The sequence below is a fragment of the Coffea arabica genome, chromosome 9e, assembly GCF_036785885.1.
Source record: "Coffea arabica cultivar ET-39 chromosome 9e, Coffea Arabica ET-39 HiFi, whole genome shotgun sequence".
Taxonomy (NCBI): domain Eukaryota; kingdom Viridiplantae; phylum Streptophyta; class Magnoliopsida; order Gentianales; family Rubiaceae; genus Coffea; species Coffea arabica.
Genome location: NC_092327.1, coordinates 35032894 through 35059641, shown reverse-complemented (window position 1 = coordinate 35059641; position 26748 = coordinate 35032894). Strand labels below are relative to the sequence as shown.

Genomic DNA, 26748 nt, shown 5'->3' with positions numbered 1-26748 from the left:
ACTTAAATCCTTTTCGATGGTAACTGTTCTTTAATCTGCTTTTCATTCAAAGCATTCCTAGAGCAGCTCCCAAACCACCCCAAAAAATGGGATTTCTCTTAACTGTGCAGCGCTATGCTGCTAGAAATCTAAAACTGCACTGAGCCACCAAAACCCAGTGAAGGTTTGGTTATAGAACAGTTACTATTCCCTCAAGTACGAGGCAGCTGGTTATTTTCCCTGTACTTGAAACAAGCATTTCCATTACCAGAAAGGAATGTTAACAAAACTCTCTACGCTATGAATAGGCAAACAACCCCAAAAGCCAAACGACTAAGTTTAGTCTCGAAGATAAAGTCAGCTGGATTCAATTCATCATAGCAGAAAGTTATAATCAGGGACAGGAATAAATAACTGCCACAGAAACGTAACAGGTGGAGGGTAAGAGGGTTTTTTCCTTCTTTTCTGGGTTCAGGTGCTGGTGGGCAGCTCTGGGCAAAGGAGTGCAGGTGAAGGGCTGGTAAAGAAAAGGAATCATAAACAGGCAAATGTATCAAGTTTAGCATCCTATATTTAAACCTTACCCATATAAGCTATACACGATGGTGAAAAACATCCTAAAAGCTCAAGACTAAAACCTTCGTGGCTACAAAAATTTTTGACAAATACTACAGGTTTATAATTTTAGTTACATGGAGTAGATGTCCAGATCCCAATTGACTGACATTCTCCAGATACAGTCTATGATTCCTGATCACTTGCACGGTGATCTGAGACAGTTCCCTCAGATGACATTTCACATCCATCAGGCTGCCTAGCTCGAGCAGGATCAGACTGAGTTTTGCTGGAATCGTGACTTTCAGATTGATCTTGTTTACCCTGACCCCACATGTTCTCATTCACCTTCTCGGCTGACTGTTCATCCTGGCCATCCAAGTGTTTTCCTTGGTCGGCAAAAGTTGAAGTTGCCATTCCTGATGGACCTGGTGCAGTGCATGACGCAACCAACTGAAGCACTGCAGGAGAAGGTGACAACTGGGTAGCCATTTTCTTCTCACCAGCTGTATTTGTTGATGAAGATAATTGATTCATCATGTCGAGGCTCAAAGGTGGAGTTCTGCTGTGGGGTTCAACAAAAGGATGTCCTGTAGTAGAAGCTACTGATACTGGAACCTGAGGAAATGGCAACTCTTGCAAAGCAGAAGTTGAAGCAACATTCTCACACAGGAAGCTGCTCTGGACATCATCGAGGGTTCCTGCAACATCCTGCTTGCATTGTTTCACTTTACGAGATCTTTGTTTCTTCTTTCTCTTTAAGCTTCGCCACGGATCCTTTGGTCGGGATGGAGGTGGGCCTGGGACAATAAATGGAGGAATCGCAGAGTTCTTGTCCCCATATAACAGGCGAACTGATTGTGCTACGGCAGAGACAGTTGGCGGTAGGTCATGCTCAGTGGATTTTGCTGGAGCATTCACTGCTTCTCGAAGCCAGTGAGGCAGACTACTCCTTGAAGAATTGTATTCCTCAACCACTTCTTTACCCTTTGAATCGCAAGTGCTCTGAACTTTGTTAAAATCAGAGCACAACTTTGACCCAGAAGATTCACCCGGTCCTATGTTATGCAAATCAGGCAGAATGTTTAATGGTTTCTCCATAAAGCTTGGCAATTTCCCAGATCTATCAGCACCAACTTCATGCTCCGTTCCTTCCAAATCAAGGTTGCTAGAGCTATTCAAACCAAAAGGACCCAAGCTGCTAGAGCTTTTCAAACCAAGAGGAGCCAAGCCGCTCGCTCCATATGCATTCATCAGGAATGATGAGTCTCTAGGAATACTTGATGAAGACATCAATCCATCACAGGGGCCACTCATCAAGTCTCTAGAAAAGTTGGCCCATGATTTGTCCATATTCCAAGGCGGAAGAGGTGGAATATGATCACCAGGAAGACCTAGATTACGAGAAGGTTCTACATGTTGCAAGCTGGAAGGTAGATCACTCAATCCCAACTTCATGTCTGTGATATGACTCTGAAATTTCGATGGCCCACTTAACTTGCTTCCGTGCAGAGCTCGTGTCATCATCCCATCAGATATGCCTGGAAGTAAGGAAGATTTTGCAACTTTTGAAGGCTTCGATGCCTTTGGGAATGGAAATCCTTGGCCATCCAAGAGCTTGAGCTGTTCCTCCTCCCATCTTGCTGACAAATCTTCTGCAGTTTTATATTTGGAAAATCTTAACTTTGGATCTTGTAGCATGGCATCCCAATTCCCTCGTCCATGTCTTCGAACACCAATCCACAGATAATCTAGTTCATCTTCAGACCAGATATCCATTTTCGCCTTCTTTTTGAGCAGGTTGCTTGATCCAGATCCTGTTCTCAGCATAATGTTCTCAAGCACCTTTCTGTGATTTCCAGGAAAAGATGGAAATGAAGGTGGCATTGGACCCAATCCCAATGTTGGAGGTTTCTGTTGTTCTTGCTGACTATACCTGGATATATCTTGTGGGGGAAATTTGAGATTTGGCAACAATGGCATAGTTGGTAGTTCAGGACGATAGTTAGCATCCATAACTTTTGATCGCAGTGACAAACTGGGAAACATATCATGGGGTGCATGCGCAAGGTTCTTGGTTGGATATGGATACCTTGGCAGCAGACTCTCATCCAGAGGGAATTTGGGTAGCAACAATTTTTCTCGAAAGCTAGAAAAGGAGGCACCAGAATTATCAAAATCATCCACCCGACCTTTTCCTTTAAGATCAAGTGCAGGTTGCTGCAAATTCAGTAGGAATGGTGAGCAAACAAAGCTAACTAAGTTGTAGAGAGAGATACAGAGAGAGAGAGAGAGGGGTTACCAGATTGGACGGGAGAAAACTATTTGGGATATTGGGCTTTGAATGTTTTTCTGAACCATCACATGAAAGATCTGGCAACTGGTATCCACCTAAGATGGTCTCAGGTCCTTTAACACCCATAGCATTCATGCACCCAGAGGAAGGAACTGCAGGAAATGGGAAATCAGGTCCAAAGTCTGGCCTCCTCTGTCTGCAGTGGGATCTAGAGAAATTCCTCTGTGATGACTCCATTTGACTTGCATTAGGAGCATACAGTCCCAAAACTGGCAACAAATTGTTGCTGGGTGCTGAGCTCATAAAACTCGTCCCTTGTAATTGATGACTGAATGGCGATCCAAAAGGGAACTGTTGCACACTAGGTTTGACTGGAAGATCTAGTAGAACATCTGATTTTGGCTTTTGTACTTTCCCCAGATTTTCGATCTTGTTTGTTCTCTCAGGCATTTGAACTGATCTCTTATCTACAAAATCTATTGCAGAACCACTATCTTCAACAAGCAGAAATGATGCAGTCTTTTGGTGTCCATCCTGGGCATTGGGTGCAGTGAGTGGAGGAAGCGTCTCTGGCCTGGATAGTCCCCCAAAACCACATGCCTTATCAGTTTTTGCCTTAGCTAGACGTGCTTTCTGTCTAGCACTAAGCCTTGCACTGCAAAGGAACAAGCAAATTTAATATCGAAACCTTGAACACAAAGTAAATCTACAGCATCAAAACACCAGTGTGCTAACTATATTATCTGACTAGGCAAATTAATCACAGAGATTGCAACTTAATATTGTTTAACAATATTTGCTGCACAGTTTACTGCCATGTATGTTCAGAAAGCAATTGACCTCTACATTTAAAGCATAAAAATCGGCCAAAAGTAAAACATTTGAAATACTAAACAATGATAAACTCACTATTTTTCTTTCCAAGCACGTCCTGCTGCAGTGTACACCCGTACTGGTTCTGGTTCTGGCTCTGGCTCATCTTCTGCCCCATTCTGTAAGGTCATGAAATAAAGAACCACTAAGATAAAGCTCAAAGCAATTACACAATTCCCTTTGTTAACAAACGAAACAAGATTGTCTGTCTGCAACAGCAATGCAATTCCCTTCAAGATTTCAATTATGAATCAGGTATAAGATGGCTTGTTTTAGCCACATTATTGATGTGCTTCTGAAATAGCCGATAGACAAGACAACAACCTCCAGATATGTGCACACAAACATAATCTTCCAACAACCAGTGACCATGGGACCTTGTGAGTAGGCTTTCCTTGTTGGTGGTTGTCACCCACCTCCTCCCCCCCCGGGGGCAGGGCGTTGAATTGGAGAAAAAATAAAATAGGTTAGCTTTCATTTCAACAGTATTTTCATGGTGCTTCCCGATGACAAAGATGAAAGAAACCAATGACAGTAAGAATAAACTGCCAAACACTAGCAAAGGTTAGCATCTAAAAGAAACCAAAAGATGCACCAGAAATTTAAAACTAATCAGTGAAACAAGCAACACCACCAAAAGCTAGTCCAGCTTACAGAGAGTGCAGCTTCCTAAATGACGGTCCATTGTAGATCCCAAGGCATGATGAATAACTTGGTAATTGAACTCCACAAGTTCAAGAAAGCAAGAGTTCTCTCTCTGCCACCACCACCACCACCCCCCCCCCCCCCAGCAAAAAAAAAAAAAGAGAGCCCAAAAAAATGTAGTATTACCTTCGTAAAAAGATATTTCAACAGTCCATTAGATGTTGAAATGCTTGTCAGGCAGAAAGCCCATCAAATATGACCAAGTTACACTTTGTGCTACCACTTTTCTTTACTCAACATTACAAGAAATAAATGGAAACAAAATACATATATTAACAAGTAATTAGATCCGAATAGCTCCAAGAATAAAAGATTCAAAACTAGCATCGGCATATGGTCAAACGACAGGTGCAACTGGTCTGACTATGGCTTGAATTGTGCATCTCTAAGCAATATAAATTTTCACAATAGAAACTTCTATGTAACTTAAAAGTATGAAAACCACAGAGGAGAAGTTAAGAAGAACAAGATTTACCTCACTCAATGTTTCACTAGGGTGGGGAGCATATGCTTCTCTATAAGAAACAGCTTTCCTTTGGCGTTTCCCTCGACCGAGAGCTGCTTCCTCCTCACTTTGGTACTTCTCCCACCTATAAATTCCAGACAGCATATGGAACCAGGATATGAGATTCCTCCCAAGAAATCAACAGTTTACAGGTAATGCATTTATATAAGAAATCACATAATTTATGCTACTATAATAACTCATAAATATATACCTATTAAATTATAGTAAACAGAATATGCCTCAACTTATCATGGAAAGATATCTATTCTTTAATAATAAAAGCAAGATCCTTCTCTGGAGCCACTACTCTATCTAATAGGTCAAGTACTCGAAAAAGAAAGAGCAATTTAATATAACTATATGCTGAAGTGCTGTTTCATAGGCCAAACAGTTTTGTTTCATTTCAGCCAAGCACATGGACATACTATTACGGACTTGAACAAGATTTTATTGGACAGCTTGCTAGCTATTGAATAAAACCAAATTGAGCTATATTCTCATTCAAAAGTATAAGCAGTATCACCACAATACCCTTAGTCCTACTACAACATTTACCTTTGATCTTTAATTTGCATTGGTCAATCTTTTTGATTTGAAGAAAGAAAAACAGAAACAGAAAGAAGAATAGAGTTGTATTTGGTTTAATGTTCTTTGTGAAGCCTGCATGCTAGAGTATAATCCCTGTTCAAGAAGGTCCAGATAACAATCTGTTCTATAGGTATGACTCCATCTCATCAATCATCGTTAGGACCTTAGGATTCTTCCTCTGTTACCATCTTGATAGCAGTTTTGTTTAGATGCTTGCAGCAACAAAAGTTGCAACCAATTACTGTAATCACATATTTGATAAATATCAGGTCCTCATTATACTTTTGCCTCCCTTAAAATTTATTATTTCAAGTACATCTATGAGGGACACTAATACTAACATCAACTGAAACTTCTAGCCTCAACCATCTATAAAAATTGAGAAGCCAAATTGCTGCAGAAATGGTGCCAGACTCTTTTAGGACTGAAGTAGATTTCTATGCTGCTTAAACATTGGCTGATGATCATTGATTTTGAGTTTCCAAATTAAGTCTGATTCATTAGTTGTCAATTAAGATGCACTTTAGCATTACTGCACTAGTGCTATTAGACAAACCCAAAAAGAGATTCAAAGGACAGTGTCTGTAATTCATTCTTCTTACATTGGTTGAAACTTTGGACATTGTTCAACATCAAAACTTTGAGCCCAGAAAGTGACATTACATAAAATGAACCATAGAACTACACTATACCATGCAAGGAACACAGAGGTGGAATGACAAGACGAATGGACCCCTACCTCACTCGAAGAAGCCTGTCCCATTCATTCTCTTCAGCAATACCCACTAAATTATCCACTTTCTTGTCAGAGTTCTCTATGCATGTATCATCAGTCACCATGGGAACAGGTGCTGTTATAGCTTGTTCTTCTGTTGGCTCATCATTCCACTGAGTGATAATTCAGAAAAATCAGAGAGATCAGATCAATAGAAAGGTATTAATTTTGCCTCAATATGTTTACAATTTTATAGCTACACAGTGAAACATTTAAACATCCAAAAATGCTAAGCAGGTGTAATAAGCACAAGACATTGAGGAAACATATATACATAAAATGTGAACATTTTCAAGTTTTCTTGAAAGACTTTAATAAGAAGAAAGTAATATAGGCAAGGAAGAGGAGCTCTGTGAAATTAACAGAGATGGTTTGTGGAGCAGAAAGATCACTAAAACATGAATTCATATTACTATACAAGAAAAGTTACAATGAGCTAATTCTTTACATTCAAACCTAATATGGTTCACAATGTCAGAGTTGGGTTCTGGGTATAGATTTTGCTATCAAATGGTGAGACTGTAATGTAATTCATAATTAACTTGACTCTTAAAGCATATAAGCATAAGCTCTAGTCATTTTTTGAAAAAGAAGGGCAGAAGGAGAAGAAAAAAGGTAATTTAATCACTTCCAGTTATAATTGACATATGTACCCTAATTGTGAAAAAAAAAAAAAAAAAAGAAGACACACTGCCAAGACCACTCGGCTTCCATATTTGGGTGTCAAAGGGAGATATTAGACATGCATAATTAAATGGTATATAAGTTAAGAGAGACAAGAATAGCCCATGAAGGGAGAAAGAGAGGGAGAACCATATGCTTCAAGAGTTATCTATAACCTTAAGGGCTTAACTAATGCCAGCAGCTAACAATTAAATCATCTAAAAAACAAAATGAAGGACGATAAAGTTGATATAGTGGTTCAGTGTTGCGGTGATTCCATGATCCAAAAACATGATTTCGCAATTCATAAGGTGACCCTAAGCCAAACATTCAATAATTTTTAGAGATAGTAGCAATCCACACGCAAAACTTGAAGTGTAAAATATAATGACAACATGAGGACAAGAGTATTAGCTCATACATTTACTGAACCAAGCATGTCATTCTCCAATTCCATTTCAGCATTATCAGGTGAACTTGACTGGAGATTTGAACGATCAAGCAACTTTTGAATAGCATTTTCATCCCACAGAATCTTGGTGCTTATATCTGTACATCTATCTTTATACACATCACCAAGGCTACCAGTCTTCCTTTTATGCTTGTGTTCTGTTTCGCCAATTGCTTCATCTTTGCTGCAATTGTTTTCACCTGCATCTTTTCCATTCACGCTTAAAGAATCTCCAAAAAGTTCTTCTGTTCCCCATCTCAAAATATCTTCCACCTCCTTTGGTGAGTCAAATTTATTGACAAAAAGGTGATCAAGCATTAATTTCTTCTTGGCAAGTTGCAAGATCCGTTCTTCAACACTAGCACGTACAACAAGCCTGTACACCAAAAGTCTATTTGACTGGCCAATACGATGAGCCCGATTCATTGCTTGAATATCTGCATGCGGGTTAAAATCAGAATCATAAATGATGACAGTATCAGCAGTTGCCAAGTTGATCCCAAGGCCACAAGAGCGTGTTGATAGGAGGAATACAAAGCGACTTTTGTCTTGGTTAAAACGTGCAATTGCTGCTTGACGATCAACGACACACACAGATCCATCAACTCTCTCAAATGTCTTCGGTCCAAATTCAATGGTCAAATAATCCTCAAGGATATCAAGAAGCTTCGTCATCTGGGAGAATATAAGGACCCTATGGCCTTCTTTATATAACAACTTGAGCATTGAATGCAGCAGAGTCAACTTTGATGAAGCCTTTATTCGCATTTCGTGAAGGAACTCAGCAGATCCAGATTCAGGCTCGGTGCCCGGCATGAGATAAGGATGGTTGCAAACCTTTCTTAACTGCATCACTATATTTTGCATTGACTGCAGCGGAGCTCCCTTTCCTATGTTGCGCAAAATCTGATAGTTCTTTGTAAGCATTGCCCTGTAGTATTCTGCTTGAATAGATGACAACTCAACTGGAACAATTCGTTCAGTCTTGGGGGGAATATTCTGCATGGCATCTTTTTTAAGCCTTCGAAGCATATGCGGGGCAACAAGTTTCTTCAATTCCTCCACCTTTTCCGCAGTTGTGAGATCATTAAACTTCTCTTCAAATGAGGATAGAGAAGGAAATGAAGCAGGTTGCAAAAAATTTAGTAAGTTATACATCTCACTTAAGTTATTCTGAAGAGGAGTACCAGTAAGCAACACCCGATGTTGGAAAGAAAATGTATTGAGCAAGCCAAATAGTTTACTGCTCGAATTTTTCAGGCGGTGTCCCTCATCAACCACAAGGACTTCCCAAGGAACTCCACGAAGATGAGAGGAATCAGCAAGAACCATTTCATATGTAGTTAAGAGGACATCGAACTTATAAGAAGCTAATTTCTTACTCTGCAAGCTTTGACTTTCACTGGGATGCCACTCATAGTCTCGGATTATGGTTCGAGCTTTGGAAGACCCATGATATTCCACAACATTAACATTAGGGGACCACAGTGCAAACTCTGACATCCAGTTAGGCATTGTAGAAAGAGGAACCAAAACTAAACAAGGCAGCGAAGCATTGAACTCATAGTATAACGATGATAGGAAGGCACAGGCCGACACTGTTTTCCCGAGCCCCATTTCATCAGCAAGTATCACATTCTTGGACTTATGCCAGCATTTGCGCAACCAATTCAATGCTTCTAGCTGATGCGGAAACAATGAACCTCCTTTCAACTCTTCAGGCTGCTCTGTGATTGTAACTATCTCACTTTGTTGCAAATCACTCTTTCTCCTCCGTATGTCATCCTTGAAAACACTTTTCTCCAAAGCTCGATTTTCAAACTGATAATATTTATCAATGAGAAAGGATGATTTAGATATCACCGGTTCATCCATTCTTTCCCATGTGCATTCATCATAAGGGAGGCCCATCCATTTTACATAAACATCAGATGAACCATCTTGGGAAGACCGAATAGCAATTATTCGTTGAGGCTGTTTCCACCGTTCCTCACAAAGATTTATTGTTGCTAACCCATATTTTGCCTTGTAATTGTCCAGTTTTCTTTTTGACAGTATTTTCAGCTCAGTTTCAGGGATCCAAGTGTTGTGGATGTTAGATTTTCCTACCCATTTTACCAGAAATTCGTAGGTGTCTCTAACTTGGTTGGAGGACGCAGTTACAATTGACTCCTTCACAATCATGTTAGAAGCAAAATTTGCGCTAGCATCTTTAACTTCCTCCTTTGAACCTTCAACCTCATGAGAAGGATGTATTTCAGAGTTCTTCAAGATGCTGTTCTCACCATCAGCTTCTAAACTAACATCAGCATTCTCCCTTGGAGACCTTCTCATTGTCCCTAACAGCCCTCCAACATTTCCAAAGGAGTCATCAGGATTCCTAGTATTCACTGCTTTCAAACCAGAGGACTCAGAATCTTTATTCACTGAAACCATGCCACTTGCCTCTTTAACTTTTTTAGTCACTGATCTTCTATAGACTTGCAGATTATCCTTTCTAGAATTGCTATTCTTTTCTACACCAGAAAGGTTGTCAATGTCCAGAGAGACATTTGCAAAGTCATCTGCATTGGTCCCATTTGTAGGTAGAATACCAGCAGTTTCCTCAGGCTGTTTACTTGGATCTTCCAAAACATGTGAACCCTCCAGAGACAGGGAATCTAAATCCATCATGGGAACGTTTCCAGCTGAAACTGTCTTATCCAATTTAATACCTAACATAGCAGGAGTTTCCTCAGGCTGTTTATTTGGATCTTCTGGAACATGTGAATCCTCCAGAGACAGGGAATCTGAATCCATCACAGGAAGGTTTCCAGAAGAAACTGTCTTATCCACTTTAATACGACAACCTAAAACCCGATGAACCTGCAAAACCCGACAAAGAAATCATAGAATTAGGTCAATAGCACCCAAATAAGTTCTATCTCTGTGTGGTCAGAGAGTCTGGAACTGCACAAACAGCATACCTGATGGTAATTCCGTAAACCAGTAAATCTAAATGTTCCTTTATAAAGTACGTACCTGCTGAAAGTCGGGAACAGTAACAGCATTTGTAAATGGACCGACAGCAATTTTACCTCCTGAAGGCAATGCATTTGATGGATGGGCTGGATGCTCAGAAACCATCTGCATCAGGAAGTAATAACACAATGACAGAAGTTGAAAAAGGATGGTATAAATGTAAAACAGAGAACAGCAAGTATACGAAGGTTGCTCCTATAGAACATTTTACCAAAATAGTGGTTTTAAGATTGAAAGCATCATTCAATGGAAGATAAAGAATTTCACAGAGTAATAAACTGCCAAGACAAGGTGTCTTATGCATTAACTTATGGTGATTATGGACATTTAATACATGGAGTAAAACTTTTGAAAATCCTTTCCATCTTTATTTTGTAGAGTGGGTGGAGATACAATCAAGTTGCAAGAATGAGTCCTCAATTAAATGCAAGGATACACACCAATTCTGGTACTTTTAACACCCAGAAAACTCTAATCTTTGTTGCTGATAAACTAGCTAATTTAGTTCAAAGTGCAAGATATAGTAATATGTGTTTCACCATTCGTGGATTACTTGTTCTTTTATTACATTTCTAAGATGGATTGACACTTCAAACTGTTGCATAAGGATATTACGCTTCACCCCCACATAAACAAAGCTAGAATAAGCTTTCAACCAGTAGACACTGAAGTGAAGTTGACCAATCTCATACTCCCTCCCCTCAAATATCCACCAAATCCAACCCCAGGAAAACAGAGAGGTATGAGGAAGGTCTTCTAATGTGCCCAGGATGCTTACCAAAAAGTTATAAAGAATGGGTGAAGCTCCTTTCTTTGTGTGCCTCAAACTTGATCAAAAAGTCAATGTGAAGCTGAATTTGGGCCTAAGGAGTCTTAAACATGATAAATCGACAATAAAAATGTTGGTGGATAAAAACCAGTGGCATACATGAACACGAATAACATTTTGACTCATAACAAGTAACTAAAGAGAAAATAAATGTACCATGACATTTTCCTTTTGGGGGAAGGGGGGGGGGGGGGGGGAGGGGGGAAGGTGCATCAAGTACTGTAGGAATAAAGCATCTGCTGGAATCTAGTAGTGCTCATGGTTCAATGAGACACTAAATATCACTTAACACACCAAATACTCAAAAATGGCATACACTTATCGGAAATGCTTGAGACCTTTAAAAACAGAGAGAAACCGTAAACTAATTCAAAATAATACATAGTACCTTTGCCCTGTTTTAGGCTAAAAGAAAAGGAGGGAGAAGACGTAGGAAAGCCAGATAAAAAGGATTTCTGCATGCAAGGTGCTTAACGTCTGAAGCACATACAGTAAAGTAAATTCAATATGAAATGACGTCTCCCAAAAAGTTTGCCATGTTCAAGTAGACAGCCAAACCAAGATTATGAAAAACAAATGTCAGCAGAGGCAATCAAAAGCTAAAACTAGACGACGACTTGATCATGATTACCATTCTCTTAACAGCAGGAAAAAGGCATCGTCAATGTGCAAAACTTTAAGATAGGAATAAGTATCAAGATGAACAACAGAGAATCAGGGATCCAGTACCTCATCTTTCAGGTCAAGATTAACTACATCTGTTTCAATACCCTCCTCAGACAGAGATACAGAAGCCTCATGATCCAATGTCCTGTGTTTCACTTTCAATTTACTAGTTCCAGGACATGCAGAGGCTGCTTGGAATCTACGTTTTTTAGAAGAATCTGCAACACAACTGTCCTTGTCAGTCCTCCGCTTTTTACTAGTGCTAATAATTTTCAACTTAAGATTTCTTTTTCTGGATTTTTGATTAGCAGCTTCCAGCGCAAGGACAGAAGAGAATTCATGCTTTTTTCCTGAAGCCCCTTTCTTTATCTTTGAACTCAAAATCTTGAATGAAGATAAAGCTTTCTTAGCAGAAGAATTAGGTGTAGTCTCTGCTGGTGCTTTTGCAAGAGAAACCTCCGGCTTTTTGTCATTGTCTACACTCCCATTTGATGAAGTACCCTCAGTGGAACCATCCCGAGATGGATGACTTGGCTTGGAACTACGTGATAAATCATTAGAGCACTCCAACTTCTTTTCAACCCCCTGATGAGATGAGGGAAATTTCTCCTTGCTTGGTGATCTCTTCTTTCCAAGAATGGAGCTTCCTAAAATCTGGGACTTCTTGTTATTGTCAGATGACTTTTTAGCAGCTTTAGATTTTCCGATGGTAACTTTTGTCCTTGCACGTTTTGAGATAGGATCTTGATGGACAATTGGCTCTGTAGGCTCACTTTCTTGACGGCAGTTTGGACATTCCCACTTCCCACTTGGAATTCTCTTAAAGAAACAGAATCGAAAAAAAAAAAATGTGAAGTTATGTGCCATACAAAACTAAAAAGGAAGAAAAATTAATCAGAGTAAAAACATTACCCTGAATCAACTAAACATACCTTTAGAGGAGGATTTAGACATCGGAGATGAAAGGTCCCTGGACAACTATCGCAACAAATCAAAGTTCCACCAAGTTCACAGATCTCACATACATAATAGTGCTGGATGACAGAATAAAATCCAAAATAAATATCAACAAGCAGTTCATAAAATCTACTATAATTTCTTCAGCATTAAACTTCTAAAAAGCAATATCCATCGAGTACAGCTCAGTAGACAGAAAAGCACAAGGTGAAAGTAAACATCCTAAAAGTTGCCAGAAGTAATACAGGAAAGGTATTGAGTATGCTATAGAGAGAGGTTACAGAAAGACCAATTGAAATACAATTTCTCATCTTGCAAGTTCTCCTTGCAAATCAGTAATGTGTTCTCTCAAAAGAATCTTTTGCTCTAAAACATCATTCCTTTTCTCTGAGCACAAGGAGATGGTGGAAATCAGTAATGTAAAACAGGAACTAACCCCATCATTCCCTTTTATCTTGCTAGATAAGTGATCAGAAGTATTTTCATTTTTTAGCCTTTGCTGTGATGAAGTACTTGATGGAGATTCCAAGGTTTTCGACTTGCTTTCCTTGCCACTGAATTTATCAACTGAACTTGGATGCTTTCCACGTTTGCGCTTTGAGACCCAGTTCCCATTAAGCATCTTATGTGTCATTGACCCATTCTCCTTCATTGTTCAGCAGTATTAACAAGAGAGCTGTTATAAGTCAACCAATCCTTCAAGCATTGAATTCCACATTCTTTCCCTGCAAAAGTTGTTAAGGCGCATTAGACCAATTTCATGTAGAATAGCTGTAATAAAAACCCTTAGTCGGGGGGCAGGGCCGCCCCCCCGGGGGGGGGGTAGTTTGCTGAGATGTGCAAGCACATAGAACTTTGAGAGCTTATATCTCTAGAAATGGCAATTGTATTCAAATGGACGCCTAAATTAGTGCAATAGACATCAAGTTTCATAGAAAGTTGCACCAGAATCTCTATCATTGATTCTTTCTTCAGGAGTCTCAACCTAAAGCAGGAACTCAATTATGGAAATAAAAGAAAATAGAGTTTCAAAAAGGTTTACAATGTGGCTTGGATTAACTCGATAATGAAATTACTCAATAAGCTACATCAACCAAATAATAAAAGGGCGCTGCATCCCTTCCATAAAAAGCACAATATCCACTGGATATGAACTGAATGAGATACACAACATGAAAAGCAGGCGCATTTAAGTAAATATAGTGAGTATTGGAAGGATATACAACTCGCTAGACAAATGAGGCATCATAAACCAAATATCTTCTAGGCAATGGAAACTTGCATTTCACTTAAAATTCCAGCAGAATTCCAACACCTCATGAACATTTAGCGAAAATGTACTGTTTCTAAAAATCCAATCAACTTCCAAATGTGCAAAGCTAATTTATGATAGCTAAAGTTTCCAAATCAATGAACAACACAAATGGAAATTTGATTTGCCTGAGCAAAATGTCCAAATGCACAAGTTTTGAATCTACGAGACCATCTAAAAATCCATACAAAGGTGAAAACCAAGTAAAACTTTTTGATACAGAAAAACAATTTAACGGACAAAAAATCACAGCATGCAAAACTGAATTAAAGCATAAAAATCATGACTTTACTAACACGGTACATTCCAAACCAGTTCAAAACCCCCAAAACCCCTCATTCCACTTATACCTCAGGAGCAACATAAAGATCAAAACTTGAGAACAAACTCACAAGCTCAAACTGAAAAGCATTATTAACTAATCAAAAACAACAGAACCCACATCAAATTTAACACTAAAACACCTGAAAATCAGCTCAAATTAAAATTTAAGTAACAAAACAGTAGCAAAAACAGAAATTAACACATACCCATGTATCAAATGGACCAAAATAGCACAAATTTGGTCAGAAATCCCAATCTCGCTAATGCTAATCGATAGACCACAATAGAGAATGAACGGCAAAAGGGGGGCAAAGGAGCTTCTTAGGTTAATGAGAAAAACGAGAACGATGAGAGAGAAAGAGGAAGAGGCAACGACTTTAAATAAATAGACAGAGATAGAAAGGGGGATATAGAGAGAGAGAGAGAGAGAAAGAAAGTGAGGTTTAGAGAGAGAGAGAAAAGGAAAGTGTAATGCTACAAATACGGATTCGACGGAGGGGTCATAGGTCATCACATACACACACACACACACACACACAACGCACACTGACTGACAACATACATGGGTTGTTGTGGAGGGAAGAGCCAGGACCTTCAGACCAATCAGGTTCCACCACGTGGCACCCCTGGACGCCTGTCTCCGTCCCCTCTCTTCTACCTTCTTCTCTTTTTTATCTCTCCTCATGCTTTTCTCATTGGGATTTCTCCCAGCCCATTTTCCTCATTCCCCTCGAGAGCAGGGAGGGAATCATGGCCTGGCCCTCCTTCGTCACATTTTTGGAAGAGGTGGCCTTTGTTCTCGTTTTCATATTGAAGGACAATTGGTTTGGATGTGTTGTTTCTTGGCATATATGCATATGTATTGAATGAATGCTTTCGTGGGTTACTTTTGTTTCTTTCCTTTCTTTTTTGCTTGGAGGCTGTAGGATCATAATAGCCGCCATTGATTACTGGGAGTGGGAAGGCTACGTTTGAGTGGCTCTTGCATTTGTTGCAGCCTTTGGTTTTGTAGTAGTACAACTGTCGTTTGCTCTCTCTTCTTTTCTCTATTTTTTTTATTGTCTCCTTCACTTCGTTGGAAGAAATCGACAAAAACCCACAACAGAAGAAGAGGTTTTTGAATGGACAGAACATCCGTTTGACCATACAGATGATGGTTAGGTAATAATTGGTCATTTGTGAAGTGAATGAAACTTGGCAAGTTTTCAATGGTAAAGTAACTTTAAATAACTTTTGTAAACTGGGAACTAATCAACATAATTTCCAGGGCAAGCTAATTTGGGTAAAAAGGGGTAGAAAGATTTTGTGATACTGTTAACATGGGGCCTATTAGGAAGGTTAGGGACTTGAAAGTGACCAGAAAGATACTGCTGCTATCCTCTTTCACAAAATAAGGCCATCATGACTTTGTATGTGCTAAACTTGCATTTTTGGCATGATGAAACACATATGTGATTTTACACGAATGCCCTCACAAATACACTAGATTACATATATTCATCAGCACAAAATTTGTCTTGTTTGGATTGCTTTTATTTTTCAAAAAATGTTTACATTTTTTGTGAACATATTTTTTAATTATTTTTTTATTTCACGTATATCAAATTACTACAGTATAATGTTTTACAAAAGTTTCATAAAATAGCAACCCAAACGAGCTCCTAGCTTTCCAATAATAAAAAGTTTTGTATATCACTACTAGTAAAACAAAGAAATTACTTGTACTTTTAAGTTTTTAAATTCTTGTAGACCAAGAAAAAAAGAATTTACTTGGTTTGAAGTTATGTTAAGGAAAAGAATTAAATGTTAAAAAATAATTTTGCTTCTTCTTAGGCTGGGAAATAAATTAGTAGTAGTATTTTAACTAAAAGAAGAAAAAAGAAAAAGAAACTCTAGGTAATAAATTCAACCAACCTGTTAAAATGACTAACTTTAAACAAAATAGAAAAAGAAAGACTAACTTTTATTTATAGCTCTTGGACAAGAATGCGCAAATGCAAAGTAGATGAATGCAATTGATGTACACATAAATATCCACCAAACAAAGAAATTTCTATCCATATATATGTATAAAAAAAGTCTATATCTTTTTTTGTAAGCAGTAGTTCAGAAAGATAGGTAAAAGAAAATACCAATGCCTTTAGAATTTCTATAATAATATTATCTATTACACAAACATATTTATTAAATTGAAAAATGTTGAGTGTTGAAATGATGTCAACCTAGTACACTGTAAATCATATTGTATAAATCAACTACTCCAAATGACACATAAGAAGTTAAAAAAAGGATTAGGTTTTCATTTTAGGATTCATTACTTCATCTTGTATTGGATGCCATGAGTCTAGATAATAAAGATATTTTCCTAAAATAATATCCTATTATCCTATTTATTGCATTCAATAAACATTTGTACCTTTTTTTCTTTGAATAAGTATAGTACTCCATCTAATATTCTTGAGTACAATGTTTGTAAGTAAATAAATAAAGCAACTGATTTATGATGAATAGATAAATTGAATAAAATTTTAGTATCAAATTTTAAAACCAAATGACAATACATGAAATACTAACTACAAAATATTGCATTTTAGAATAACATGAACCACATAAAAGAGATTTGGATTACTTAGTTGAATTGGAAGAAAATCTACATTCAAAGTAAATCTAAGTTCTTGTATGTATTAAGCAACAATTTTAAAAATCGAGTAGAAACATATAGAAATTCATACAAGATTTGATAAGCAAAGTATTATACATTGGTAAGATTTAACAACTACATTAGAGATCTTGACATGGATTCAATATGCAATTTATGAAATTAATAAATCTTGAACTCTCAAATCGTATTGTAATTGAAGCGGACCTCTAAATTAATGTCTTTCAAGATTGTGTTACGTGTTGAACAAATTCTCTAGGAAAAATAATTTGTTTAAGGCTTTGGTTCACCCTTTAGTGAAAAAAAATAGAAAATTTATGCTACATCCTATTGATCATTATAGCAACTTTTGTCAACTTTAGTATTCAAAACTTTCTCATATTAGTTTTTCCTTTTCTTCCACCATTAAAATACCAAAAGAGCAAGATAAAGAATAATATGAGCATGTGTGCACCCTATGTTGGTATTCTTATTTGATTACTTTACCTAAGTTTAAATTCTAATTTGGATAAATCAAATTTTATACATTCTTGTGCACTATTATGCCTAAATTCATATTTTTAAATAGGAGAAAAATTTTGACGATCTATCAAAAGGTAAATTTTGTTGATTCTAATTAGTTATTTTTTTGTACAATTTATAGCAACAAGAGAAGTTCCATAATATGTATCTACATTAGATATACATGTATACTTTTTATTTAGTTATTCTTGAATTAATTTCATTTTTCCAAAGATAAAAAATTTACTAGTTTGACATCTTTCATGAAAGTCAAATGATAATTGCACTTCACAATTATCCTCTTCTGCTTTACTGTCTCTTATTAACTTTTTGAAGAATATGTTTCACTGTCATTGTGCCCTAACCTTTCCCATCTCACAAAATTCACAAGTCAATTATAGTTATTTTCTTTCCCCCAATAACTTTCCATTATCATCCTTGAGAAGCACAGAAGGAGACATGCACAAATTTTTACTATAGGTATATTATCAACAATTACAACTCTTGCAAATTTTAATGTAATAAGCATGAGAAATTAGAAATAGTTAATTCACAATAGAGGTATAATTTTAAAAAAATTAAAATTATTCTAACAATTAACTTTTCTCCATTCAATCACAAGTTCTAAAAATGATACAAACTATCAATTTTGCTAAGATTGACAATGAAATTAGGAATTGCTTCATTTTGGTAAGAAAAATAAAAAATATAAGAAAAGAGTTAACTAATTAGATTTGGCGCAAAAGGAAACAAATGATAAGAGGAGAGAAGTGTAGAATTTATGTAGATAAATTTGTCAATTGGGTTATTTCAAGAATATTTTATTTTTAGTTTTTGATAAAGGTACGAGGGAGAGTAAAGTGATAGAAGTGTATTGGCATAGAATCTTAGGATAATACTAAGAATTTTAGATTAAGGAAAAGGTCGGATAATGGAGGATATTTATAGGAAAGTCAATATATTTGTCCTATATAGGAAAGTCAACATAGTTGTCTTTTAATAGATGATAGATTCTAGAGTGCTAAAAGGTAAAACTGTGATGAATTGTAAATTTGCAGTGTAAGAGGACAACTTCGGTATGTGAACATCAGTTATCATCATGAAATTTCTTATTTTTACATCTTCTATCTTGTAAGCCACTATAAAGAGTTGCTACATCTCTTATTAATAATTTCAAGCTAATATTTGGTTTCATTATATTTTGTTATCTTCATGTTTTCTTGTTAATAAATCTTATATTGTTTTATACATCTTTGCTTTGAACTTTTGCGTTTATTTAACAATCACTCATTAAAATTTTTTAGCAAACATATGAAAAATGTACTACAAAATTCAATAAATTACTTTTAAGGGATAAAGTTTCGATTTTCATAATTGAGATATTTTTAAGAAAACTATAATTTAAATAAAAAGCATATATTAAAACACTATATATACTCTATTTACTGAATAAAAACTTATAAAACTTTTTTCCTATATGTATGAAGGAATCATTACAACTTATAAGTAGCAAATTTCAAAAAAAAAATTGAACAATGATATACATATAAATCGTGTCTGCCTAACTGATGCTCATTATGCATTCGTTAAGATATATTTTAGGTGTCATATTTATAGAAATGTAAGATAAATTAGGAAAAGTAAATAAATACAAGAGAAAATAGGTAAGATTAAATAGGAAAAGTAAACTCCATATATATATATATATATATATATATATATATATATATATATATATATATATATATATACATGGCATGATAAGTGAATTTTAAGTTGGCACTCATTAGTAAACTCCATATAAATATAGTAAAACAATGTTCAATTTCGATTTGATAAGTTGGTGGGTTAGTTATTCCCATATTTTGCCCAGTGGACATTTTATTCTCATACCATGTGGCAAATTAAATTAGAAGAAAAAAGTGTGTCCATTTATAGATTTGTGGATTTTTTGTAACAATTAATTATATAGTATTTTTTGCAGTTTCTTATTTATAGTCAATTTTACCCAATCTATTAATGACTTATCCTATATAAATTTGTATTGATTGTACCTTATTTATTTTTTTGTCAATCAACTCATATCTTTCATTTTAATCCTCTTTAATTACGTTTTCTATTCATGTTATTGGCTTATTTATTTATTATCATTACTAAAATTTGGACAAAGCATGCTATATTGATGCTTACATACGAAGTTTTTTTTTTCCTTTGATAGGTTACTAAGTTGGTTATTCCAAAAAAAAAATAGTTATCCCGAGCTTTTAAGAGGAAGAAGTTTTATTATTTTGCTATGTAGGAAAAATTTGTGTTTGCTTATACTTCTTGGTGGATTTTTTTTATAACAATTAATGATAGTCCTTTATTACTTTATTGGTTATAGTAAATTTCAAACAATCGATTAATTACCTACTTTGCATACATTTGTATAATTTATGCCTTGTCTTATTTTTTGTTAATAGCTTTCCTTTTTTAATTCCGTACAATCACATTCTCCATTTCTATTATTGAATTGATCATTTATTATCATTACTAAAATTTGGACAAACTTTTTTTTTAATCATTCTAATACTTCCTTATTTATAGCAAATTTAAATCTATTAATTCCCTACATTATATATGTTTACATTGATAGTTATGCTTTTCTTTTTTTTAAATCAATCAACATTATTTTTTAAAATTTTCTTCATTTACATTGATTATATTTCTATCATTTGACTTGATTATTCATTTGCAATTCTAAACGTTTGACAATTTTCATTTTTCAATGAATTTATATTCCTCAATTTTAGTATATTACTCATACAAGTCCACTTAGATTGTATAAATAATCATTCTATTCCTAAAATTCTTTTATTTTTGTACTCTCTTTCTAGTGGAATTCAATGTAGGCTAAAATGGTATCTATATAAACATTGGATTATAAATGTTCTACTAAATTACTTGTTTTGTTAGTTTTTAATAATTTGATAAATAATAAGTTTATGATTTAAAGTTTGCTTTTTAAAATATTTTTAATAGTAAAAGAATCAAATATTAAGTGCATTTATTTCCTAATATATATTCTTTACTCATATGTTGACATACCATCATTAATTAGATTAAACATAATTGAATCATGGGATAAGATTCGATTCAAACGAATTATTAAGTTATCATAAATTAACTATTTTTAATCTATTTAATTTAAATGTTTGTGTTACAATTAGTATATTAAATTTTATAAAATAGTATTTTGAGCTATTTTATATCAATTTTTGTTCGAAAAAATAAAAAAAAAACTTTAGAGCATAAAAAGTGCTCCTGCAAATACACAGGTGAATTACTAGTAATATATTGTTTTTAAGGATAATATACCTAAATTTCACACAACCTACCATATATATACACGTACTAACAATTATTATCTTTCCTTACATTTATATACTTTCCATGATTAATCTTGCCTCTTCAAAATCATAACACCTAAAGTACATCTTAATGGGTGCCGATGCCATTAGATAGATCCTTGTTTTAATTAAGTTAAATTCAAATCAAAATCAAAATTTATTCAATATAATATTTTATTAAATCATAAAAGTTAAAAATGAAAACAATACTATAACTAAATAAGTTATAAAGTAAGGATTAATCTTTTCTACAATGATGGTTATACACTATTAGTATTGAATGAATGACAAATATGCAAAATTTGAATTTAAAATTCAACTTTTGTACATATATCATAAATCCAGCGGTGATAGTGTATACAATATCAGTATATATAAGATTTACTCTATAAGTAATGCCTTACTTCAAATTACAAGTTAGATATGGAATCTTTCCCTTATTTAACAATGTATAAATCAAAATATAACAAAATGTGTTATTCCCATTAATATTTGTAGCATACCATGTATTCTTCTTATGCTACTTTGCATGCGTAAAATTTTTCATTAAGTATTTACTTATTACATGATAATTTTTCTTTGTCTTTATTAAAATGTTACATATGCTAATTTCACTTACACATTTAACTGCATAATTTATTTTTAGTTACTTACTTATCAACAATAAATATTATAAACATGTTAAAATGTAAAAACCAAATATTATTGCCATGTAGACATATAGAATAGATAAAAATAGAAGTGAGGAGAGGTAACGACCTCTATTGATCGTTTATTTCTCTCCAACCAATTAGACTAGTACACAAACGGTTAAAATATTGAGGTCATGGCCCTTATTTTTCTCTCTTCCACTTCCTCGGTCCCATACCATTTAGATCTATAGAGGAAAAGAAGAGATTCGCTAAATTAAATATGTTCTATGAATTCCTTCCCAATTCTTTCTTGATTTAATTTGTTAAACTTTCTTTCAACTAATGTGCTACAATGTACAAAAGAACATTAACGATGAATTGGGATGGCTTGGGAGAAGATGATGATGATGATGATCAATTCTTCGAATCCCATGATAGGATATCATCAGTTGTTCCTCTAGATTTGGTGTCCTCAGGATCAGATAATGATGAAAAATTTGAAGACAGCCGTCTTTCTTTTGCTTCTTGCATTTCATCAAAGTCCTATGTTCCCATCAATAATTTTCGTGATTTTGAAGTGGCAACGAATTCTGCTCCCGTGTTGGAAGATTATGGCATGTGGATGGCTGAGCCAGGAGATATCAAGGAGCGCCGTAAGCGCCTTTTTCACGGAATGGGGTTGTCAAGCAACAAGAATCTTCTCAAAATTGCTAGTGCTAAGATTGTCCAAACAACTTCCAGAAAAACTGATACTGGTCAGGTTTCTACAAGAAAGTTTGAATTTTCTTCTCCTTTGAAAGATAAAACAAAGCAAGAAACTCCAGATTCAACTCCAATTCTGTTGGTGAGATCAAGATCAGATGGGGATATTGAAGCATTTTCTGCAAATACTAAGAAAAGAAAAGAAGAATTAATTGGTCCAGTCTCTAAACAACGCCTCACTAGAACATTATCCGTACTAATAACAGCCCATTCAGGTTTATATCCTTATGCACATCCTGTCAGAGTATCTTCTACAAAAATGGTATGTAAATCTTCTAATAGTGGGCTACTATCATCCATATTTCTCGATAGTGGCTTTGGCTCATTCTTTTTGATAAAAAATTTGGACACGGGAAAGGAATTTATTGTTAAAGAGTCCAATGAACAAGGGATGTGGAATAAGCTCAGTGATGTTCAAACTGGAAAGCAGCTTACCATGGAGGAATTTGAGAAATCCGTGGGATATTCTCCTGTTGTGAAAGAGTTGATGCGCCGGGAAAATTTCTCAAAAAATATAGATGATGAGAGCAAAAGAATTTCAGCAAATTCATATATTAGTAAAAGCTTCAGATATAGCAAAAGAAGGGGCGCTGCTCTTTTAAAGAACATTAAAGGAGTAGCAAATTCTATGAGTGGATTAAAGGTTGATAAAGAAAGAGAGTGTCCTTCAATTGTGGACCAGAAAACTAGCAAAAATTCCTCCCAATGGGTTAAAGTGCATCAGACTGGAAAATCATACAAGGAATATACAGCTTTGCATCTATGTCAAGAAATTCAAGCACATGAGGGATCTATATGGACCATGAAGTTTAGCACAGATTCACGTTACCTTGCGAGTGCAGGAGAAGATAGAGTAATCCATGTATGGGAAGTACAAGAATGTGAAGTTATGTCGACGAAACCACTTGATGATGTGAAATCTATCAATAGCACACCTGTTCATCCAATGTTTTCAAATGTTACAGATAGGCCTCCTCTAGCTGAAATTACTCCCATGCCATCAGAAAAGAGAAAAAAGGGAAAAAGTATAAATAAAAAAAAGAGTAACTCCATCCCTGATTATGCTCACGTACCAGAAACCGTGTTTGCGCTTTCAGAGAAACCAACATGCACTTTCAGTGGTCACCTAGATGATGTTTTAGATCTTTCTTGGTCAAGATATCAGGTTTGTTTGGTTAGAATGATATTTTTAAAACTTAAATTTCTTTTTCTAGTTCAAAAAATTTATTTAAAATTAGAGTGAAGTTATGTAGCCATGTTTTAATCACAAGACGAAGAAAATTAGTCTAGTATTAAAGTAAAAAACCATAGCCATTACTTATAGAATAGGTTTAAGGAATTGTTTAAGAAAGAAGTATTGTAGAAAATTTTATTTTTCATATGGTTCCAATATATAATTCTTAATATATATGATTGTGTTTTCCTTGTAGCAATTGCTTTCATCATCAATGGACAAGACTGTAAGACTTTGGGACATGGAAACAAAAAGTTGTTTAAAAATGTTTGCACACAATGATTATGGTAAGGTGTCAAGAAAGCCATGCTTTTGATCATTCTGACATTTTGCAAAGATCAATGGCACTTGTTTCTAAAAATTGTAAGTAGAACCTTGTTTGACTCTCTTTTCTTTTGATGAATAAATTGTGTGTAGTTACATGCATAGACTTCAATCCAGTAGATGATGATTATTTCATCAGTGGTTCCCTAGATGCAAAGGTTCGTATATGGAATATATCTGACCGTCAAGTGGTGGACTGGATTGATATTCATGAAATGGTCACCGCTGCTTGCTATACTCCTGATGGCCAGGTAATAATCCTTTGAATACATGTCTCATAATTATGCATGATTCTCTAGTTCTTTTTTACTTTTGTATAACTAAAGAACCAAGCATACAAACTTACTACTGAACTTTTTATTTTGAATTCAAAAGGGTGCCATAATTGGTTCTCATAAGGGAAGCTGTCGATCCTACAATATTACCGGTACGAATGATCAATCTAATTCTATTTTTAATCTTATCAATTAGTTAATGTAGTTCTACATATATAGTAATAATGTTAGTTTAGTTTTTTGTTTGACAAGATTACAAATTAGAGCAGAATGGTCAAATTCAACTCCAGAACAAGAAAAAATCTCAATTTAAAAAGGTCACTGGTCTCCAGGTACTTTTTTTTTTTTATTGTACTAAATTCTATTATATTCTAGTACTCCCTCCGTCCCACTTTGATAGTCCTATTTTCCTTTTTCGTTTGTCCCAAATTGTAGTCCACTTTCCAATTGAAAAATGTAGTTGTATTTTAATTTTCCTAAAATACCCTTATTCAATGTAAGTTGTTGTTACTATAAACCTACCATATTTAATGAGAGTTAATTCTTTTTTTACCATCAATTCAAGTTCCCATAAAGTTGTACTCTAATTAATGTGAGGGCATTTTAGGAAAATAGTTACCTAAATTGATTGTTCCAACAAAATTAACTATTTTTTCTTAAACTGTGTGAAAAAAGAATTAGAACTATCAAAGTGGGACGGAGGGAGTACAATTTATTCAATTTCTACAACCCTTGCCCTCAATAAACAGCTGCAAACAATGTAACCGATCTATTCTATTTACAGTTTGCTCCGTGGAATCCAACTGAATTATTGGTTAGTTCTGCTGATTCTCGGATTCAGATCTTAGATGGATTAGCTGTCACTCATAAATTCAAAGGTAGCCTCTCATATACTTTAAATAGTTAAAATATAAAAAGTTTATGAACTGATGACAATAATTTTTCTTTGATACAGGTTTCCGAAACACTAATAGTCAAATTCCAGCTGCATACAGTCCTGATGGAAAGTACATAATAAGTGCAAGCGAAGATAGTCAAGTCTATATTTGGAAGCGCCAAGATCTAAAAGGCAAGAGTAAGGTTACCATCCAATCTCATGAGCATTTTCAATGTAGAGATGTCTCGGTTGCAATCCCATGGTCAGGCACCATAAAGCAGGAGCCACCATTGGTTGAAATACATTCAAAAAGGCATTCGAAACGCAGTACTCTACCTCCAAAATCTCCTGCACGCTCTCCTACCAAAGAAGAAAGTAGTAAGAGGCATTTGCCACCTCTTCCCAAGAAAAGAGATGATGACAACACTAACAACAACAACAACATGCTAGAAAGATCCACTAGCTGCGGAGATGATAATTTTTCTAATTCCTCTCGTATAGATTCAGGAATTGGTATTAGTGAATCATTTACATCAGCTTGTCCATCAATTAAATATGGTGATTCGCCTTCCATTTCAGCTTCTAGCTCTTCAAATTCTCAATATTGGTCCTCCTCGTGGTCTCCCTTTGATTTGGGAAACAGTAATGGAAGTCATACTGTTCAAGCCACTGCTTGGGGTGCAGTCATTGTGGCAGCAACTCTTGGAGGTGAAATTAGAGTCTACCAAAATTTTGGGTTGCCTGTTAAGGTTGGTCGTCAGACTAATCTCTTTAGAGACCTCACATAAGATTTTACATAAGTTGTAATGAGCTATTGACATTTTATTTTTTTTTTCTTTTTGGGGCATATGGATAGCCTCATTCATTGTAATGCCTTATATCTTAGGGATAATTAGGCTTGAATGTAGTGAAAAGGCACCATAATTCCTTACTTGCATCAACACTATTAAGGCCAATATTTCTTGAGGTAGTTTTTTAAAGATGAGTGCATTTCAATCAATTTTGAGAAATTTTTGTAAGGTTTGGTTTATCCTTACAAGCAGAGATAAATTGATTACATTCTTGTTATATTTTAAAGCAATTATAATTATAAACCAAAAAATCATATCAAACATATTCTGTGGTCTACCGTAACATTTAGATAATGCAATTAAACTACATATCAGCTATATATTATTGGTGCCTGGTGCTTACTTCACTTCTATATTTATGGAACAATCCAAAAAAATCAAGATACAAATGTAATTGCAAAAAGCATCAAATAACTATCAAAGAAATAAATTCTACGTAATTTAAAAATTGCCGTACGTATATATGAATCTTCAATTGAATTGCACGTAATATAACATCGAAAAGTACATGAATTAGAGATCTCAAGTGGTATAGAATATCAAGAAAATAGATGTTATGTGTAACATACAACTAAATAATGCCAACAGACAGATGATTAATGTAAAATACCCCATATTTTATCTAGATAGCATCCTATAAGATAGTAAATATGTAGTTTGCAAGGAATTTTATACTAACGTTTGAAATACAAAGGCTGAATGACATATTACTTCTCTGTAATAAGGGGTCGGTAACAAATCA

At 35.1% G+C, this 26748-nt stretch overlaps 2 protein-coding genes across 3 annotated transcripts; one reads left to right on the top strand and one right to left on the bottom strand.

Annotated features, from left to right (window-relative positions):
• Positions 1 to 528: 528 nt before the first annotated feature.
• On the bottom strand, positions 529 to 15499 carry LOC140014765 (protein CHROMATIN REMODELING 4-like). Of its 2 annotated transcripts, none has more exons than XM_072066126.1 (11): positions 14709 to 15499; positions 13303 to 13591; positions 12842 to 12943; positions 11973 to 12728; positions 10415 to 10519; positions 7364 to 10258; positions 6244 to 6392; positions 4884 to 4998; positions 3740 to 3822; positions 2837 to 3485; positions 529 to 2754 (listed from the first exon to the last, which is right to left on the bottom strand). In XM_072066126.1, exons 2-11 carry the CDS (start codon positions 13516 to 13518, stop codon positions 721 to 723), a joined length of 7104 nt encoding a protein of 2367 aa, XP_071922227.1. In that variant the 5' UTR covers positions 13519 to 13591; positions 14709 to 15499; the 3' UTR covers positions 529 to 720. The 2 variants fall into 2 exon arrangements, with proteins under 2 accessions (XP_071922227.1, XP_071922228.1); XM_072066127.1 differs by having other exon boundaries at positions 15065 to 15318.
• A 6536-nt stretch (positions 15500 to 22035) lies between these two features.
• LOC113709787 (uncharacterized) lies at positions 22036 to 25943 on the top strand. Its single transcript, XM_027232644.2, has 7 exons — positions 22036 to 23610; positions 23876 to 23966; positions 24097 to 24254; positions 24379 to 24430; positions 24531 to 24610; positions 25063 to 25156; positions 25234 to 25943. The coding sequence occupies exons 1-7, from the start codon at positions 22036 to 22038 to the stop codon at positions 25941 to 25943; spliced, it is 2760 nt and encodes a 919-aa protein (XP_027088445.2).
• The last annotated feature ends 805 nt before the right edge of the window (positions 25944 to 26748 follow it).

Bases quoted from the DNA above. Each gene is read 5' to 3' on its own strand.
- LOC113709787 (XM_027232644.2), top strand. From the start codon at position 22,036: ATGTACAAAAGAACATTAACGATGAATTGGGATGGCTTGGGAGAAGAT. The intron at 23,611-23,875 runs GTTTGTTTGGTT...TTTTCCTTGTAG, and splicing joins TTTCTTGGTCAAGATATCAG to CAATTGCTTTCATCATCAAT. The intron at 23,967-24,096 runs GTAAGGTGTCAA...AATTGTGTGTAG, and splicing joins GTTTGCACACAATGATTATG to TTACATGCATAGACTTCAAT.
- LOC140014765 (XM_072066126.1), bottom strand. From the start codon at position 13,518: ATGAAGGAGAATGGGTCAATGACACATAAGATGCTTAATGGGAACTGG. The intron at 12,729-12,841 runs GTATGTTTAGTT...TGTTTCTTTAAG, and splicing joins GTCTAAATCCTCCTCTAAAG to AGAATTCCAAGTGGGAAGTG. The intron at 3,486-3,739 runs GTGAGTTTATCA...GTTCCTTTGCAG, and splicing joins CGTGCTTGGAAAGAAAAATA to TGCAAGGCTTAGTGCTAGAC.